Source organism: Poecilia mexicana, unplaced genomic scaffold, assembly GCF_051168715.1.
Source record: "Poecilia mexicana isolate PSO_F unplaced genomic scaffold, ASM5116871v1 scaffold_22, whole genome shotgun sequence".
Classification (NCBI taxonomy): Eukaryota; Metazoa; Chordata; class Actinopteri; order Cyprinodontiformes; family Poeciliidae; genus Poecilia; species Poecilia mexicana.
Window position 1 is genome coordinate 4,956,155 of NW_028263391.1, and position 18,727 is coordinate 4,974,881.

An 18,727-nucleotide genomic window follows, 5' to 3' on the forward strand; every position below is an offset into this window, starting at 1 on the left:
ATTTAACCAATGCTTATTTAAATATGTAGCAAAAAAATTAATTAAATTTAAAAAGCTGTATTATACGCAAACGTAGTTGGCAGCTAAAGAAAAATGCGCAAGATAAATCGAATTGTAGCAAAGTAAGTGATGACCTACTAGTTTGTTTTGGGGAGAAAGTCGTAATTTCTGACGGTGTTCGTTGCTCCTACACAGACTGTGCTCTTGAACGCATCACGGGATGTGGTTCACTACGAGAGCGGATTCGAAGGAGGATGTTGTTGTTAGCTTCTGCAGTAAACACACTATTGCACACATTTGGAGCTTATAAAGGTAAATGACAGCCATATTTCATTACTTACTGTGGACGTAAAAAGTTTATGTAGCTTCGCTCTTGTCACGACAATACAATAAGATATCTAGGTGGAGCAGAGGTGAAACTGGTGGAGCTGGTAAAACAAGCTGTTTCTAGCTTGCTAGCTTTAGCTTTAGCTCAGAAGGGAACTTTTTTAACTTACTGCTCTGCTGAGTATTATTTCCTTTACATGTTGCAGGCATATACACAATTTATAATTAGCTACACCTGGAGCTGTGGAGTGTATTTTAGAAATTTCCCGGGTCCTTTTCACATTCTTAGAAGCTAAGCTAAATATCTTTGCTAGGTAGTTCATAGCCTCTGCGACCCTCTACCCAAATCAGTAAATTTCTTTTGGAAACAAAGGTAATAACAGTCAGATAAATGGTTTATTTAAGCACTGATTACATTTCCTAAATGAATACATTAAATGTTGTAAGGCTAATGTAATATAACTTTGTGTTGGTTGCTGCAACTAACTGTTAGTTAGCTATCTCCTCTCTTTGTTGTTATCTGCTTTTTTTGTGCTATAGTGATATTTAGGACATGTTAATTAAATTGTATTACGCAGTTTATGTTTTAACTTTTTAGAGTCTTGCTTTTTTAGGGTATTGCTAAATGCAAAAAAAGTAGAGATAATTTAATTCAATGATATGTTATTCTCCTGGAAGCCAAACTAAATGTAGAAACTTTTCTAATTTTCTTCTAAGATTCTTTAGTGTAGCTGGCAGCTGCAGGTGTTGAATCCCAGACTAAATGATTTCAGAATATTTGCTTTTATTTAAAACAGGACGTGCAACATTTATCCTAATACTAAAAATCCCCCATAATATTACAATTTTAACGGATGCCTTTTTTTTTTTTTTTTTTTTTTTTTACATTTGTTTTATTTTGTTACTTAGGCTTTTTGCAAATGTAAAACATAAGTGCCCACTAATTTAGAAAGTTTTCAAGAGTTATTGTGCTAAATGTTTTATCTCTTTGCTTTTCTGGCCTTTTTTGATTTAAACTCAAGAGTGTAACAAGCTGATATTAGCGGATAAATTAGTCAGTCGCAGCTATTCTTTGCTTTGTCACTCTGTGTTTTATGAAGCCTGGGAACTTTGGCACATTCTCTGAAAATGTAACTTTAAAACATATAGTTACTATGATGGGTCGCTGTTGCAGTTTTGGGTTACTTTTTAAAACCTTGGTAAACCAAGAGAATAACAAGTGTATGGCTACTACATATGTTTTATTTATTAAAAATTTTGAAAATTTTTATTTTCCATTATGCTTTGCTTTGATTATAAATGCATTATTTATTTTATATAGTTACCTAATTATGAGTTTCAGTTATTATAATTATTTGTTTTTAATTGAAAGGTGAGATGTGACAAAGTTACATTTAGTTATATCTTCTCAGATGGACAGATTTCAAAACTATCTCAGTTGAACTCACTAACGTGTAGGTCTGTGTTTTGAAAGCTGATGTTTGGTGTCACCTTTAACTCCGGGCTGGTTTTAAATCCTTGCCCCGTTTGGAAGCGGCAGACGAGTCCAGACGTGACTCTCTTTGCCATCTGGCAACAAAGTTGTTCTATCAGCACCCTGGAATGAAACCGGGGCTCGGGCTGAACTCTGCTTCTATTTGGATTGTGACACTGATGATGATGATGATGATGATGCATTAAATAGATCAGTGTTGTCTTACCCGACCCATTTGAAGAATCTGAGGTCTCAGCTTGCAGGAAAACATCAGATGCTGTGGAGCAGCTCTGGAAAAGCACACAGTTTGCAGTTAATATCGTCACTTTGCTTTATATTATATGATATGTTATTAATTAGCAGTGCACTGATTGATTTATTGATCCAGATTTCCCTAATTTTAAGAGATCAGCAATCCAGTGATATGTAAAACGAATCTTATTTGATTCCACAAAGGTCTAAAAATCAGCCTCGGTCCTGTCAGAGAAAAGTTTTAAAATGTGACAAAAGGCTAAAAAAAAAAAACAGACACTGGAAGTGTTTTGTCACCTTTTCATAGAGATGCGAGTCTTTCAGCGTCTAGTGATTCGATTCCGATTTTCAGGGGAACGATTCGATTCTGAAACAATTTTCGATTTAAAAACGATTTTTCTATTCAAACCATATAGAGATTATGTTTCAGTTATGTGAATGACAAGAGGAAAAGACTGTTAACAAATAAAACATATATTTAAAATCAAATTTTATTTGGATAAAAACAAAGTTTGCGTGTAAAATTCTATAACTTAAAGCACCAGTACTGGGTTGGCTTGGCTGCCTGTTTTTTATTAAATGAAAATATTAAATAATGAGTGTTTAATATTTAAAATATTAACTAATAAAAAAGTAAAGAATTATTCAAAATATAATTTTGCAAAAAAAAAAAAAAAAAAAAAAAAAGCAGACAAAAGTTTTTTGAGCATTTTAAACTGACTCTGAATTCCTGGGACAAGAAATTGCGATTCTTTAAATTGTATTTCTTCACCTCTACCTTATAACACTAAGCGGTGTCAGTTGTAAAAAAAACTAAACAAAAAGCAATCATCTTCCAGTCAAACTCGCCTTTTTAAAGATTTCTGGTCGTCCAGAAAACTGCAATCAGTTCACCTCTTTTATTTAAGCTTCTTAAATTTGACTCAGTTTCTCCCTTTGGACAGTGATGGGCTGAAATCCTCCTGCATTCAAGATGACGAGACACAGACAGTGCATCCTGTGTGAAACCGTCTGCGCTTCCAAGCAGGTAATTAACCCCGACATGTGACTTACTCCATGACCGTGTCGGTGCTATGACCCTCACATGACCTTTTATTTATGAGTGTCTCCTTGTGTACAGATTACAGAAAGCCTATCTTCTGTAAAAAAAAAAAAAAAAAGAGAGACACCTGGGCTCTTTTTTTGTATTTACTCAATACATTCATATAAAAATCAAGTTAATGCCTTCACTTAAAAAAAATGTAAATCATTTAAAAACAACTTGAGATTTCTAAGCGAACGGCGTTTCATTGCTTCATGTGCAGGAGATGGATGAACACATGAGGAGCATGCTGCACCACCGGGAGCTGGAGAAGCTTAAAGGCCGGTGAGCTCACTTCCTGTCGAAACTGTGATAAAGTTTCAGGTTTAAGTTCAACCTTAAGGAGTTTTATTGAAATCTGTTTGCACGTGATGAGCACATGTCGGTAGCCGCTGGCAGCTGTTTGAGCCACGGCGCATATATTTAGACACAATCTGTCCGGAACAACAGGCGTGAAGGCCAGAAGTCAAGGGCCATCTCGTGACTCCCGCTTAGATGACTGAAAGAATGTGGCCTGGTGGTGAGGCTTAGTGTTGATACTGAGCATTCAAAGGGTGTTCAGGTGGAGCTTTTAGGCTGCCGAGGGCCCCGTCCCCAAAACTCACACTTCCACGCTTGTGGTCCTTCACATGCGAGTTCCCGCTGCAGGTTTTCGAGTGTGTGCACAAATTCATGGCTGAATGTGACATTTTGAATTAAAAGGCAGAAATATGGCACCGAGCAAGTTGTGTGCATTACGGGAGAATCAGTTTTCAAACATAAAGTACTAAAGTAATCCTTGTTTCTGCTGTACGTGTGTGGATATGACTGAACTTGCTCTGTATTCAACAAGTCATAACAAAGCAGCCAAATATCTCCTACAATGACTTTGGAAAGCAGACACACCTGCTTTGTACATTTAAAATCCATTGCTTGTTGTTGTTCTTTCGTTTGCAGTACAAATCCCAAAAGAGCGACCAAGTGCCGCCATTTTGGATGTCGCAGTTACATCCATGACGTAACCCGTACTGTACCAAATCTCCAATTTTGCATTTTCAACTTGCATACTTGAACCCCGATGTGTACTTTGACTGAGTACACACTTCTTAGAGGGGCGTATGGAGTAAGTGTGAGTATTGGGGCAGGGCCGTTGTCACGCTTTAGACAGTTCGCTTTGTGAGCTGAACAAGTGGTGAGGCGTTTATGCTTTATGTGTTCGTCGGTGTCCTATTCTCTGGAAACGTTTCCTTAAAGTGGGCCCATATAAATGCCACCTTGCGAATCGTACAGTTTGAGTGAAAGGTGACGTGCCTGATCAGCGCCGAGTCAAGCCAGGTTTATAGATACGGAGCCCAAAACAGGCCATGAGGAAAAATGTTTCTTTTGCGTTCCCTCGCTTACTGCAATATTTGCTGGTCTACATTACATACAGTCTCAAATGTCAATTTAAATTTCAAATATATACACATTTAAAGAGCCTCGGTGTTTATTATTAACTCTTTGGTGCAAAAAACTGATTGAAAATTGATTTATTAATTCATGCTTATGTCTGTTTGTGTAATGTTGAGATGGAAACGGCCCTTTAAACCATTCAGACCAGCAACAGAAAAGAGACACAATCAAAACTGTCAGATGATTTATTACCCCATAGCTTACAGTATGCAGTTATGGCACATGAACTGATCAGTACATTATTGCCCCTGTTGGGGCTCCATATGTTAGGGCCATTGCAGATGGAGACAAAAATTTACCATTTCTGAGTTTTTTCTTGCAAATATCAACTTTCCAAAGTTAGAAATATCCAAGTTTTTTTTAAAAGAAAATTTCCAAAATGAATCTCAAAATCAAAAATTTTTTTTGTGAAAATGTACTTTTTTCCCCCCCCCCCATCTACATTGACATTAATATGCCGTCACAGAATAAAGATATACATTAATAGTTACTGTTAAAATGTGTCGGTGTGTTTTGATGACCTGACACAGTCAAGTTGCTGAAATGGGGCAGTTGTGAGCCGAAGCAGAAATACTGTGTCGGAAACCCGTAACTCGATCTCAGTGCTGCACGCCAGCTGCACGAGACGCCTCAAAGTGTTACCACCCCATGACACAGATTTGCAGGAGAAATTGAGAACGAGCCAGGAAAGCAACTGGCCCCTCAGCATTACAGGATGGCATCCCTGGGAGAGGTTTAAAACGGAGGCTGTGAGCAGCTGCACTGGGCTTCGGTTTCACAGGCTCCGCATGGCGATTGGTGGTCGGGATCTCCAGACCTAACACATGCCGTCATCCGGGAGGGGCTCTGGGCTGTGGCATTTGGAGCGCAGAGAGAGGTCAAATAGAGATGGTGCCTGCCTTGAAGCACCAGAGCGCAGCGGACACCATCATGAAGGCGCACTGAGCTGAGGGCGCCGGCCTCTCTTCCACCCACGCGTCCCAGCGCTGTGCCGCGCGGCCGGACCCGAACATCTTAGACTAGCGCGCTGCCTCGGTCCGGCCCGGCTGCTCTGCCACCTACGGCCTGCTGAGAACAGGGGAAACGCTAAGATCAGGATGATTAAGACTCTACCTATAGAAAATTGTAAGTTAGCTACCTCCTGATCTGCAAGAGACGAATCGGATCATTTATACCAAGGATTGTCGAGTAATCTCCTTTCCTGAGTTTTTTAAGACTTCAAAGTTGGAGAAAGTAGAGCCAGGGTGTGCAGCTGCCGGCTCTTCAGGTGGAAAAAGCAATCTGTAACCAGACCGGATCAGAGCCATGCCCGCGGGAACGATTGAAGCCCCACTGTCACCTTCCCTCCCCAGGGACTGCGGACACGAGTGCAGAGTGTGTAAGGTGAAGATGGTGAGCCTGACCGATTACGCCGGCCACATCTCCAGCGCCACGCACAAACAAAACGTGGAGGCGGCGGACAAACAGCGGGCCGGAAACGACCACGACGAGGAATACTTCGACCAGACTCTGGTGGACCTGATTGAAAAGAGAAAAGAGCAGATCAGGTGAGCCGACTGTCCGACCTACTGTAAAATGAGACTCACTGCTTAAAATAAATGTTAGCTAATATGTTATACATGTGTTAGCAAAACGGCATCATTTAAGGTAAAAACCACTTTAGACTGATTAGTTTTGGTGAAAACACCCCAAACGCAGTGACTTACAAACACAAACATTGTTTTTCAAAGTTTGCGAGATGTAACTAAGATGTGAACAGACGCGAGTCAACAAGCTGTAGTTTGTCAACATATGCCATGTATAGTCATATTCTGCTGCGCGGCGCCTCCAGGCCTGTTTTAGCCACAGCTTCACACTGAGCCGTGGCCGGAGTCAGATGTCAGGCCTGCAGGCTAAAAAAGAAAAGACACGACTGCAAATACAGAGTTCAAACAGATCCGGGCTCCAACCTAATGCCTTCTGGACATATTAATACACACCACATTTTCAGTCTTTTGATGGTGTGGAATATTAAAAAAACAAAATTACTTTGATGGTAAAAAGCTTCTCCAACCTAAAGTTTAGATAAAAGTCGCTCTGCTCCAGTGCTATTTTTACACATGTTGTCTTGATCTCTGTCTTGCTTGAAGAATTTGAGAAATGTCCAACTGGAGCTATTAGGATAATGTAAAAATGTAGCTGATATGACCAATAATAATTAGAATAAAAATAATAAATTCAATAGCGCTGTGCCTTGAAAAAGTATTGATATCATTGAACTGCTTGTGTAGTGAATTTACTGAGCAAAAAAAAAAAAAAATAATAATAATAATAATTTTCGTGTTTCCAATGGTCACCATTGCTGAAGATTTGTCCGCTTCTTTGTTGTTGTTTTTTTTGTTTTTTTTTAGAAAAGAGAAGGAGGCTGCAGCTGCTAGGCTGGCGAAAGAAGAAGAAGAACGGAAGAGAAAGGAAGAGTTTCAGCAGAGGCTAAACCATCTTAAGGAACGTTACCGCCTGGAGCGCATGTGGCAGGCTCCTCCGCAGGGCTTCGGTGGACCCGGTCAACACAGGTCTTGGCACAGGAGCAGCTATTACGACGGCAGCAGAGAGGATGAGGGATACTGGCATCAAAACCAGCAGGGCAGGAGCGCCACGTGGCACGCTCAGGAACCCCCCCGTTTACAGAAATGGGCAACTGTAGAGTTTTCCAACAACAGGGTGGATGGCAACAGGATGTGGGGCAACGGCGGTCAGCAAAATCGACTGCCTTGGCTCAGCAATGGAGGCAGCAGCAATGGGCTCTATGGTCACAACAACATCGCCAGGTACGCCCCAAAGGCTAGGCCTCACAGTTTCATGGGGTGTAATCCTGTATATACCAACGCAACAAATCTTTTAGGCCAGAATTTTACGCACTTTGAAGGCAAAGGAAACTTCAGAAATGCTCAGCAGCATGCCAGGCTCCAAAATGGAGAGGCATCACTGGCCGACTCAGACTACCACGGAAAAAACTCTAAAACACTCGGCAGCAATCCAAAGCTGGACAAAAGCTGTCGCTGGTCACCGTACCCCGTTGCGTCCGGATCGCACGTAGAGCCCCACCAAAGCACGTCAGAGAAACACCAAGAGGCTTTGAAGCCTCAGAAACACCCCCAATGTGAGCGCGCACCTGTGGACTCAAGTCTGCAAAATGTGGAAGAGGACGGGAGGCAGCCGATAAAACCCAAAACCCAAACCCACCATGTCGGTGACGGAAGCTGTGGCGCCTCTAAAGGTTCTCAGAGAGATAGCGACCAAAACGGTGCGTCTGGTTTTTGTAGCGAGAAGGCAAATAAACCATCACTGCAAGTGGATCAGAAGAGTTCCTCAGTTTCTGGGGCTAAAGGTGCCGCTCAGCACAGCAAGGCCTCCAGTCAGTCAAAACCAGGCGGGAAGCAAAGTGGGACCAAGGTGCCTGTTGGGTACCTCACATCGAGGCAGGAGCAGTGCCTTCCGGAGTCGTTTCGCTCAGTCAGGCAGATTGGTTTTGAAAGAAAAGGCTCTTTGGAGAGGACACACCACCTTGGGGAGCAACAGATTCAGGGGGAACCTTTAAAAGAGAGAAGTGCGAGTGAAAGTTCTGGTAAAGCGACATCGCCTGTTGCGTTCAGGCAAGAAAAAGCTCCGTCGGCTTCTGCAGAAGACGGCATGTTTGTCCAGTCCCTTCACGTGAGCACCTCCACCGCAGAGGGAGCAGAGGCTGCGTCCACAGCCAAAAGGGACGAGGAGAACAGGAACGGAGCGGAGACGCAAAGCCCCACGGCGGTCCCGGCCAAAGCCATGCAGGTTTCCGAGGCCGGGCCAGGCTCGGAGAGCGACGCCGGCAGAACCAGCGAGGCGCACGCCGCCTCGGGGTCGGATGGAACCACTTTGTCCAAACTGGACCTCCCACCCGTCCTGAAGCGGGACCTCACCAAGCACATGAGCTCCAAGAGCAAAGCAGCCGGTCATGAGCCAAACCTGAACATCGCCAGGCGCGTGCGAAACCTCAGCGAGTCGAAGCGAAGCGACATGGAAAAGGATTCTGGGCTCAAGCCGACTGTGAGGCAGCTCATCAACTCGGCGAGCGCGCGCCGCTCCGTGAACTGGGACCAGGTCTATCAGGAGGTCCGAAAGATGCAGGACAAGGGGAAAGGCATGCCAAGGTGAACATTGCTTCTCAGAATTTAAGTTTTTGGTTATTTTTAAAAAATTTAAATTAACATGTTTAGTTTGTGCTTCGATAGGTTTGGGATTGAGATGGTGCCATATGAGCAGGAGTCCCAAAGCCAGGAGGAGGACGGTCTGCCACTCATTGAGGGCTTCCAGTGGGAGTCGTTGATGGAGATCACCTCCGAGAGCAAATCTCGCAAACGCTCCTTGTCAGAAAGCAGCCTCGCACCTGCGGCGCCTCATTCGTCAGTGTTCGGCCCCTTGAAACCAGAGGAGGCGGTGAAGAAGGAGGAGTCGGGATCCACACTTCCTTCCGCTTCAGAAAAGCAGGAGCGTCAGCCGGAAGAGGAAGCGAAGAACCAGAAAGGCAATCTGCACTGCGCAACGGCGAAGGTTCTCCAGCGATTTGATTTGACGCTGGGGGACAGCAGCTCCGGGGCGGAGCAGTGCGACGGGACGGGGAAGCGGCGGCGTGCGGCCGGGGTGGGTTTGTGAAGCAGCCTCTCTCATCCTTACTGTTGCATTTTCCCACCTCCAGACACAACACGTCTCACCTTTTGTTTTCCCCCCGTCTCGTTCAGGACTCCACCGGCACAGGGTTGTCTTGTTTGGAGCACGACAGTAAGAGAAGAAAAGTCAAATCAAAAAGAGGTTTGTCTCCATCTTTGATCATCAAACTCTTCCACACACACCGCAGTGTGACCGACACCGAGGTGCTGTCTGTGTTTGGTGCAGAGCGCCTGCAGATCGACCAGCTGCTTGCAGTGTCTCTGCGGGAGGAGGAGCTGAGTCAGTCCTTGCAGAATGTGGACACCAACCTGATCCAGGCCCGCGCGGCGCTGGAGGCGGCCTTCCTGGAGGTGCAGCGACTCATAGTGGTTAAACAGCAGGTAATGAAAGTAACATTCGGTTCGTCTGTTTGTATCATGGTAGATTTGTTATATTTGTCTCAACGTTTTAATTTATTTAGTGTATTAGTAATGCATAGTTGTGAGTTTGTACATCCCTAACTTGGCTGTGTGTCATCTTCCCTTTCAGATTACTGTGGAGATGAGCTCACTGAGAAACAAACGGATAGACTTGCTTAAAGGCATGCAAGGTAAAAAAAAAATATATATATATATACAATTAAAAATAACGTTATTATAATTACACCATTGAAAATTAGAATTATTTGTTTATAGTATTTTGAAAGTGACCTGAACAGGCGTCACAGGCTGTGGTGCCTTGCAAAAGTATTCGTATCACTTTAACTTTTTTTCTGTTTTGCTGTTACATTGTTTATAAAGTCTAGTACAGAAGTGATTTAATTAGTAAATTAATAATAACTAAAAAAAAAAGTATGTCTCTGTGTAAAGGAGGTTTAAGAGAACATCAGTGAACAAACAGAATTAATTAGTTTAACAAACACAGCAGACAGTTTACAGCTTAAAGCTTCAGTAGATAACTGTCATGAACAAGAAATTTATTTTTTTTGCATATTTGTTAAAACTGTCACATTATCCTGACAGTGTAATATAAGCTGTAGCCAGCAGCTCAGACATCTTCACTGCATGTGACTCCAGATGGTAACCCACTGCTAACATGTTCTTGCTAGTTAGCTTTTTTTGCATCTGTCATGAGTGAGTGCAGATTTATCGCCAGTGGGCTGGACGACGTTTGAACATTTCTGTGGAGATATAGGCCTTAAATTTCTGTCTTTATAATCTTAAAAAGCCTTAAATTTGAGTTGGTGAAACCTGGGATGCTTCCTCAAGGCGCAGCATGTGTGGGAAACGATGGATTGACTTTCTGTTGTGTCTTTTTAGGTACTATTGAGGAGACGCCTGAGGCCAACCCGAAAAAACCCCACTTGGTTTCTTTTGGAGCGGAGCCGCTTGAGTCATCCTCCTGTGCCAAATGTCCCCCGGTTCCGGTCACGGCCGTTTCCAGTCCGCATCGGGCCGCAGAATGCACCTCCCCTCCTTCGTCCAGCCTTCCTTTGTCCGTCGTCATCAAGGAGGAGCCCCAGTCTCCGGTCTGCGTCAGCTCCGAACTGGACCCTGATCACAGCGCAGTCACCAACTGCGCTCACAGCACCACCCCGGACAACACAAACCCATTGGGTAAGACCGGTTAGCGATCAGAGGCTAGAGGATTATTTTAATGAAATCTAATCAGTTTACATGCGGATCTCTGCAGGTGCTGCCTGCAGCTCGCGGTTCTCTCCTGACAGAAACCTTGAACCTCCAGACGGCAAAGGGAAGTTAACAGCACAGATTGAAAAGTCCGAAAGGCCTTCAGAGGCTCCGTGGAAAACCTCGGCGAAGCTCCCCGATGGCACCAACGTCCAGTCAGCGCAGCCCACGGCGGCGTTTAACCTGCCGGCCTCTCCGTCTGAGCTGAGGAACGGAAAGCGCGTGAGGAAGCTGAAGAAGAGGAAGGTGCTGAACAAGGCCCAGGGAGCGGAGCAGCTCCAGAGTAGTGACACGGAGATGGACGAAGAGGCATCCCGGCCGAGGTGGCTGCGGCAGCGCAGGAGACCGAGCGGCGGCTCCCAGGTCAGCACCTCCAGCCTGCCGACGGACGAGGGGAGCAGGAAAACGCTCGACGCGCCATGTTTGGCCGTGAAAACCGAAAAGGCGGAGTGGAATTCTCCCGCAGAGAACCTTGAGGCCGCCGCAGCGGATCAGCAGACTCAGAAGGATGCGTTCGTCCAAGCTCCGCCCCCTCCACCTCTGCTCCCAGACCAATGTCAATCTGAGCCACGCAGCCTGGCGTGCAACGAGGTTTCCTCCACCAGTGACATGGACCTGTGCAAATCCTCTGAGAGGTGGGTCATTCTGGAAAATATCCATTTGTTTACATTTTTCCAGAGTTTTATCTGAAAGGCTGAACATCTACGACTCACAAAGCAGCAGAAGAGTAAGAACAGTTCGCTGAGTCAGATTTTGTCATGTTGGTAATCAATCAATCAATCAATCAATCAATCAATCAATCAATCAATCAATCAACTTTATTCATACCATTATGTAGATCTGGCTACACTGAAGCGAGTCAGCTTTCTTGCCACGCAAAAAACACACAAATATAACATTTTGATTAAAAATGGACCAGCGCTCAATATTTGAAAATATTAAAAAACATAAAAACAATAAAATAAAAATAGTACAATAGTAAATTTTGTGTTGTAATCAGGTCAAGATTAAGATTAAAAAACAATATTAAAGCCAATGATATATCGAATTTTGGAAATTTATGTCAACAGGAACAAAGCTGATTTTATTCTGCTCAGTTTCACATTTGAATTTGAGCTGTAAAGATGTAATGTAAATAAAAATATGAAATGTTTGGAAGCAGACAGCAAGCATCCTTGCTCTTAATAGTTTTTCATAGAGATGAATTTCCCATCATCACCAAACTATGATCAGCTCAGACTCGTTGTTGCTCATCTCAAGAAAACCACAGAAATATTTATTGTAGGAACGAACGGTCGTTCTCATATGTATGCAAGTTATACTTTCTTCTTTTGTACAAATATTAACTTTAGTTGTTTTTTTTTATTTGATTAGAAAAATGACATTTTAAAAATGACGTTTTAAAAAGTGTATGGAATCATAAGTTGCAGACCAGGTGACTGTTTCCTCTCAGCAGTGAGTCTGATGTCAGAAGCTTTTGTCTCCACAGTGATCTGCCTTTTCCCATCACGTTGCCCAGGACCTCATCAGGTACGTTATCATACATTTTCAGCATTTTGAGACGTTTATTTATCAGAACTAATTCAGCTAATGAAATAAGATCCTCCCCCTTCCTGTATCATGTATGTATTTCTGCATCATGTCTGTATTTTTAGACGCGTTCTCTGACCGTGGGGAGGACGAGGTCCCGACTGAAGGAATGTTCTGTGGCCACAAGGAGGCGGTGAACGCCCTCCAGATCCACAACGGGCTGCTGTACACGTGCTCCGGAGACCGGACCGTCCAGGCATTCGACCTGGTGGTAGGTGACCGCTCACCTATTCGCTTCCCATCATCTCTTTCTGGAGTTAAATGGAGTTCTGTTGTTGCAGAGCCATAAATGCGTCGGTGTGTTTGAGGGTCACAGCTCCAAAGTGACCTGCCTGCTGGTGTCCGCGGCTCCATCCCTGCACCATCGCCTCTACTCCGGCTCCAGTGACCAGACGATCCGCTGCTACAGCCTCAAGGTTGGAATCTGTTCTCATCCGACTTTCTCCTTTGGAGCCGCGCTCAGAAGCTGATGTTTCCCTCATGTTCAATGTTTTCTACAGACGCAAGAATTTGAGCAACAGTTCACTTTGTCCGACCGAGTCCTCTGCCTTCACAGCCGGTGGAAGACGTTATACGCCGGTCTGGCAAATGGTACCGTGGTGACCTTTAACCTTAAGGTGAGGAAGACAAAGTGTCACATGTATTTAACTCCTTGAATCTCTTATTGGTTCTGATCTGCTTCCATCTAATGCTGATATTTCAGGGGGTTTTTCTTGGGAAAAAAATAAGGAAAATTAAAGTCACAGTTATGTAAAGTTGCAACTAACAATTATTTTAGTAATCAATTAGTCTCAATTGTTCTGATGATTAATTAAAAAATTGGTACATTCTTCAGAGTTTTCATGTAACCACATACACCATTTTTGTACAACACTAGAAGTACATAAAAAAATGTAATTAAACAATTCAGTGCTATATTAAATAAGAAAATAAAGATTGTAAGAATGTAATGGCAGGAAATCTGAACCGGGTGAAGCTAAAACTTTGCCATTGAGGAGTTTTGGCTAAAACATATTTACAGACAGGTGTTTTTATCTTAAATGCAAAACTTATATATTTTTTTCCATGATTTTGGTTTAATTATAACCAAATATAAGAGCTTTTTCTTAGGCAAATGGCCTTTCCTGAGTCTGTATACTCAAGAAATCTACAATTAATCAATTACTTAGTGGACAAGTATTTCAATAATTGATTTATCACAATTTATAAAAACTAATTACTATTAATGCAGTTATTCACAATTAATTTGATTAATCACAATTAATACGATTAATCGTTCCAGCCCTACAATCATGCACCACCTTTTCTTTCCCCCTGGTCACACAAAAGTCATCCAAGTTTTCCCTCTCAATACTTGATTGCACTTTCATCCTGCCGAAGCTCCTCTGTGTGTGAAACTGATCGAAAACGGTGCGCCTCTCTGCCAGCTCCAGTTGACCGGGTTCACATCTCCCTGCTCATTGTTTAGACAAACAAGCAGATGGACGTGTTCGAGTGCCACGGGCCGCGCGCCGTGAGCTGTCTGGCCTCGTCGCAGGAGGGGGCCCGGAGGATCCTGCTGGTCGGCTCCTACGACAACACGATCAGCGTGAGAGCGGCCCACGACGGGCTGCTGCTGCGCACGCTGAAGGGCCACACCAAGAGCGTTCTCTGCATGAAGGTGGGGTCGGGGCTGCAACGGGGAGAAACCCCACCACAAGAGAGAGAAAAAAAACACAAGTATGCTGCTCGGCTAAACGCTTAACAGCCTCCTCCGTCTTGTCTCTCTTTTCAGGTGGTGAATGATCTGGTGATTAGTGGATCCAGCGATCACTCTGTGTATGCTCACAACATCCATGTGAGTTCATGTCATGGCTCTTAAGTCATTTTAAGATCTTTTTGTGGGGGAGAGGGAAGGACCACTAACTAGTTTAAATATTTGATTTTTATTCTCTGTGTAAAAAAAAAAAAGACAGGGGAGCTTGTACGCTCATTTAAGGGTCACAGCCATGCTGTTACCGTGGTGACCGTTCTTGGGAAAGTGATGGTCACAGCCTGCCTGGACAAAGTGGTCAGAGTTTACGACCTGCAGGTGTGTACGCCCTAAAACGTTGCTCTGATGAACCGAAGGAATTGCCTCTGTTTCAAATTGACATTCAGCTGACAGGAAGTGCTGATTGTCTCCACAGTCTCAGGACCAGCTGCAGGTCTATGGTGGATACAGTGACATGGTGCTGTGCATGGCCGTCCATAAGAACATGGTGAGAAAACAAACATTCCTTATTTGGAACAAAAGTATCTCGTTTTAATCTTGGAAGTTCGTGCAAATGTATTCATACCACTTAAAATTCTTCAAATTTTGTCTCATATCTTCTAAGAGTTCAATGTTTGTTTTAGGGATTTTGTGTGACAGAGGAACAGGAATGACTGGATTAAATGGAAGGGATTCATGATTTTCAAAACTGATTTCAGATCAAAATCTAAAAATGGTGGCATGCAGTTGAAGCGTTTTGAAAAATATGTGAGGAAATTAAAGTGATTTCCTGAAATATTGAGTCCAACCATATTTTTGACGGGTTGCTATAGAAAGACAGACAGACAGACAGACAGACAGACAGACAGATATCCATCTGTAGATAGACAAGATAGATAGACTTGTTAAAAACACATACATTCGTGATAAAGACGCATTAAGTACTAATAAAACCCACATTAGACTATAGAGCATGTAAACTGGGATCAGTAGTGTGACATTCAGCATTTTGCTGTGTTTTGACCATATATATTACTCTTATTGTGTATTATAGAATGAAATTTCAATTCTCTTAAGTGGCCTAATAATAATTAGCTTCATTCATCATAGACAGACATTTATTTGAGTTGCAGATTATATAGCACCTGTTGGTCTGTTATGTTAAATCCCATTGAAATGCACTGGAGCTGCTGCTGTTTTATGTATGTCTTGATCTGTGTTTGTTTCAGATCTACACAGGATGCTACGACGGCAGCACGGAGGCCGTGAAGCTCAACTTGACGCAGAACCACCGTTGCTGGGTAAGATACGGCGACATCTCAGTGACGCTTTTAGAAGATCCTGTAGAAACATATTTTATTTTCCTCTCTGAGCTTATTGATCATCCTGTGAGTAGTTAGAGGTTATAATTGGTTGGTGTGCAGTGAATGACTGCTGTGTTGACAGTGGCACGGCTGCCCGCTGGTGTTCGGGATGATGAAGCATCTCCAGCAGCACCTGATCAACAACCACACCAGCGCCAACTTCCAGACCTTCAAGTGCCGCTGGAAAAACTGTGAAGAGTTTTTCAGTGTTCGCAGCAGCTCCAAGCAGGTAGAGAAACCGTCAGCAGGTTTCTGACACTTAAGTTCTTTCTACTATTGCATTTCTACTATTGCATTTCCCCTGATTCCCCTCAAACAGGAAAAACATTTGACTGAAGTGAATAACGGGCTAATTCTCTGTTCTTTTAACATTCGCACAAATTTAAGTCAGATACAAGCTCTAACAAAAATCTGGACTGTAATATTTTTGAATAAATACAGATTTAGATCTAGAGATGTGAAAGTAGCAAGTTAGCTTTTTAAAAACATTTGTAATATGTGTGAAACTCAAAAACCACAGCAATCAGTGAGTTCGATCAAAAACTCAAGTTTTTATGTGACAAACAGATGCAGCTCATTTTGACGCAAATTGAAACTTTTAAGACCATTATGAATTAAATGTAAGACCTGTATGGCGACAGCAATGTACAAAAGAAATTTGCCTATTTTACTCACAAACGCCTTTCAGCTAACTAGCATTAAATTTACACTTTCCCATGAAAACTAAAAGAAAACTAGAAAAGTTTTTTTTTTACTTAACTAGTTAAAAAACTAGTTAACTTAAGTTTTTTTTTACTTTACTAGTTAAGTAAAAAAAGCTTAACTAGTTTGTTTCTAAGGGTATAATAGCAGCTAATTACCTGTAGCCGCTACAATCTTGAGTCGCAGAACCCAGTGAAAATGTGTCAGTGTGACTCAAACTTTTGCCTGACAGAAAAGTCTTGCAAAAAAAAAAAAATGGTATAAAATTGCATATGCAAGATTAATGTATTTAAGGCCAAATTCATTTTCGTGTGAATTTAAGACATTTTAAGGCCTTAATTTTAGATACATGAATGTAAGACTTTTTAAGGATGCACAGATGCCCTCTTTACATTTTCTAACCTCACTTCCTTAGATCTCGAAGCAGTTAATTGATTAATCGATTGATTCTTAGATCTAAAATCATCTCAGCAACAAATACACAGAGTCAAGACTGTAACATCCTTACCTGGTCCATAACTGAGGTTTCATTGTTTCTAGACTAAAAGTTTTCACAGTTTTCTGCCTTACTTGTTAGGCTGAAACTAACAGTTATTTTAGTAATTGATTATTCTATCGATCAATTGATTAATCAGATCACGATATTGCTGCACTCTACAGATTTTTTCATTTAACCCCTTAAGTTTTTCTTATAAAAATCAGAAAAAACATTAAAAGATGCAAATAAATAATTAAATACCTTTTTTAAAAGAAATATATTAATTTGATAGCCTAAAATGGGATACAGTAGCATTTCTATAATGGATTTGAACCAGGGTAGGCCACTTGAGGAGTTTTGGCTAGAACATATTTACATAGAAAGGTGATTTTATCTTAAATGTAGATATATTTTGGCTTACTTATGGCTCTGAATATTTTTTTTTTGAGTCCGTTTACTCCAGTTAACCATTACTAAATTGACGATCATTTAAAAAATCGATTAATCACAATGAATCGTTTTAGCTCTGATTTCTTTCTTCGACATTGATTGGTGCCTTGTGATTCAACGAAATTAGCTTTGAGTGACCATCTTAGCATTTCATCACGTTTTTCTCCTGGCAGATGGTGACGCTGCACATGCAGAAACACGCTGAGGAAGAGGCTGCAGCGGAGCCGTAAGGGGCCGGTGGTGGGATTATATTTTCACTACTAGCCCCCCTCTCCCTCTCTTCCCCTCTCATCTTAACCCCTCCCTCATTTAACCTCCCATATTGGGCGGGGTATTTGTTCTCGGGACCTTCTACACCTGACCGCGCTCCCTCGGAGCCCGACAAGCTTTTGATGACTCCATCCTTTGTGTTCGGCGTTGGAATCCCACCCCGGGATTCTTCCGCGAAAAGGAAGGTTGTGTTGTTTTTAAAATACATTCTCAGAAACACTCCTTCCTGTCCTTTTGTTCGACTGTCACTGACCAAAGCGAGAGAAAGAAACACGCAACTCTTTTTTTAAATTATTGATGAAGAAACTCCAGCGATGCCCAGGTCTGAGGGATCTGTTGCACTATTTTTTTTCTTTTTTGCAACTTAAACAAAAAAATCTAGAATTATCACTGAGATTCACTGTAACGCGGCATGGTTTGAGATGTTTTTATAAGTGTGCAGTTGTGATGTGTTACATCGAGCGACCTGAAGTTACGTTTTTTTTCTTCTTTATATTAAGTTGCCGTAAGCTCAGGTTTACGACAGGACTGAGTGCGTTGTTACTGTGTAATCCCCTCGGCCGTATTTAAGAGTGTGGTTGGAGTTGAACAAGAAATTTTTGTTTGCTGCAGTCACTTTTTTTGTTATTTGTTTCTCAGCCAGACGTCCAACGATCGTCTGATTTGAGAACCGAGACACGAATGCGGTGGCGTTTCCTGCTGTACGTTTTAGTCTGCGTGGAGTTACTCCTCGTTTTTTCTTTTGAAGGAATGTGTTAAATCACACTGTTACGTGAACCTTGTTTATCAAGAGTGAAGTGAGGTTGTGTTTTATGTTTTTTTTTTTTTTTATTATTATTTTGGTTTTGAATCAGCATTGAGCAGAAGGCACAAGAGCTTTATTTTCCACACCGGTTTTCTCATGGAGTGTGGAGCTGAAGGGTGTTAAGAGGAGGTGTTGGATGGAAGAACGACGAAGGAAGAATAAAGTCTCATCTCACATGCCGATAGCCAAGTGACCGGTAGCATAAATCGGCATTTTTAAAGGCAGTTTCCACCCGTTTTTACCAGCACAATGTTCTGTTTATGCAAGTGCTCAGTTCACCTCTACCTGGCATTCCTGAGTTTCTTCAAGTTTTTCATTTATCAAAGTTCTGAAGAACTTTTTTTTCTAAGAAGTGCGATCTAAGATGTTAATAATAAAAGAAAAATGTGTGCAACATAAAAAAAGGGTCTGTTTTCATTTA

At 42.3% G+C, this 18,727-nt stretch overlaps 1 protein-coding gene across 1 annotated transcript; it reads left to right on the plus strand.

Moving 5' to 3' along the window:
- Nucleotides 1–172: 172 nt before the first annotated feature.
- On the plus strand, nt 173–18,710 carry znf106a (zinc finger protein 106a). The gene is made up of 22 exons (XM_088002704.1): nt 173–312; nt 2,998–3,080; nt 3,358–3,419; nt 5,918–6,112; nt 6,956–8,731; nt 8,813–9,221; nt 9,320–9,389; nt 9,474–9,628; nt 9,777–9,837; nt 10,547–10,843; nt 10,920–11,550; nt 12,405–12,445; nt 12,571–12,716; nt 12,787–12,921; nt 13,006–13,122; nt 13,974–14,165; nt 14,280–14,342; nt 14,457–14,576; nt 14,674–14,745; nt 15,467–15,538; nt 15,684–15,830; nt 17,405–18,710. Exons 2-22 carry the CDS (start codon nt 3,027–3,029, stop codon nt 17,459–17,461), a joined length of 4,872 nt encoding a protein of 1,623 aa, XP_087858830.1. The 5' UTR covers nt 173–312; nt 2,998–3,026; the 3' UTR covers nt 17,462–18,710.
- Nucleotides 18,711–18,727: the final 17 nt, after the last annotated feature.

Bases quoted from the DNA above. Each gene is read 5' to 3' on its own strand.
- znf106a (XM_088002704.1), top strand. From the start codon at position 3,027: ATGACGAGACACAGACAGTGCATCCTGTGTGAAACCGTCTGCGCTTCC. The intron at 11,551-12,404 runs GTGGGTCATTCT...TTGTCTCCACAG, and splicing joins CTGTGCAAATCCTCTGAGAG to TGATCTGCCTTTTCCCATCA. The intron at 15,539-15,683 runs GTAAGATACGGC...CTGTGTTGACAG, and splicing joins CGCAGAACCACCGTTGCTGG to TGGCACGGCTGCCCGCTGGT.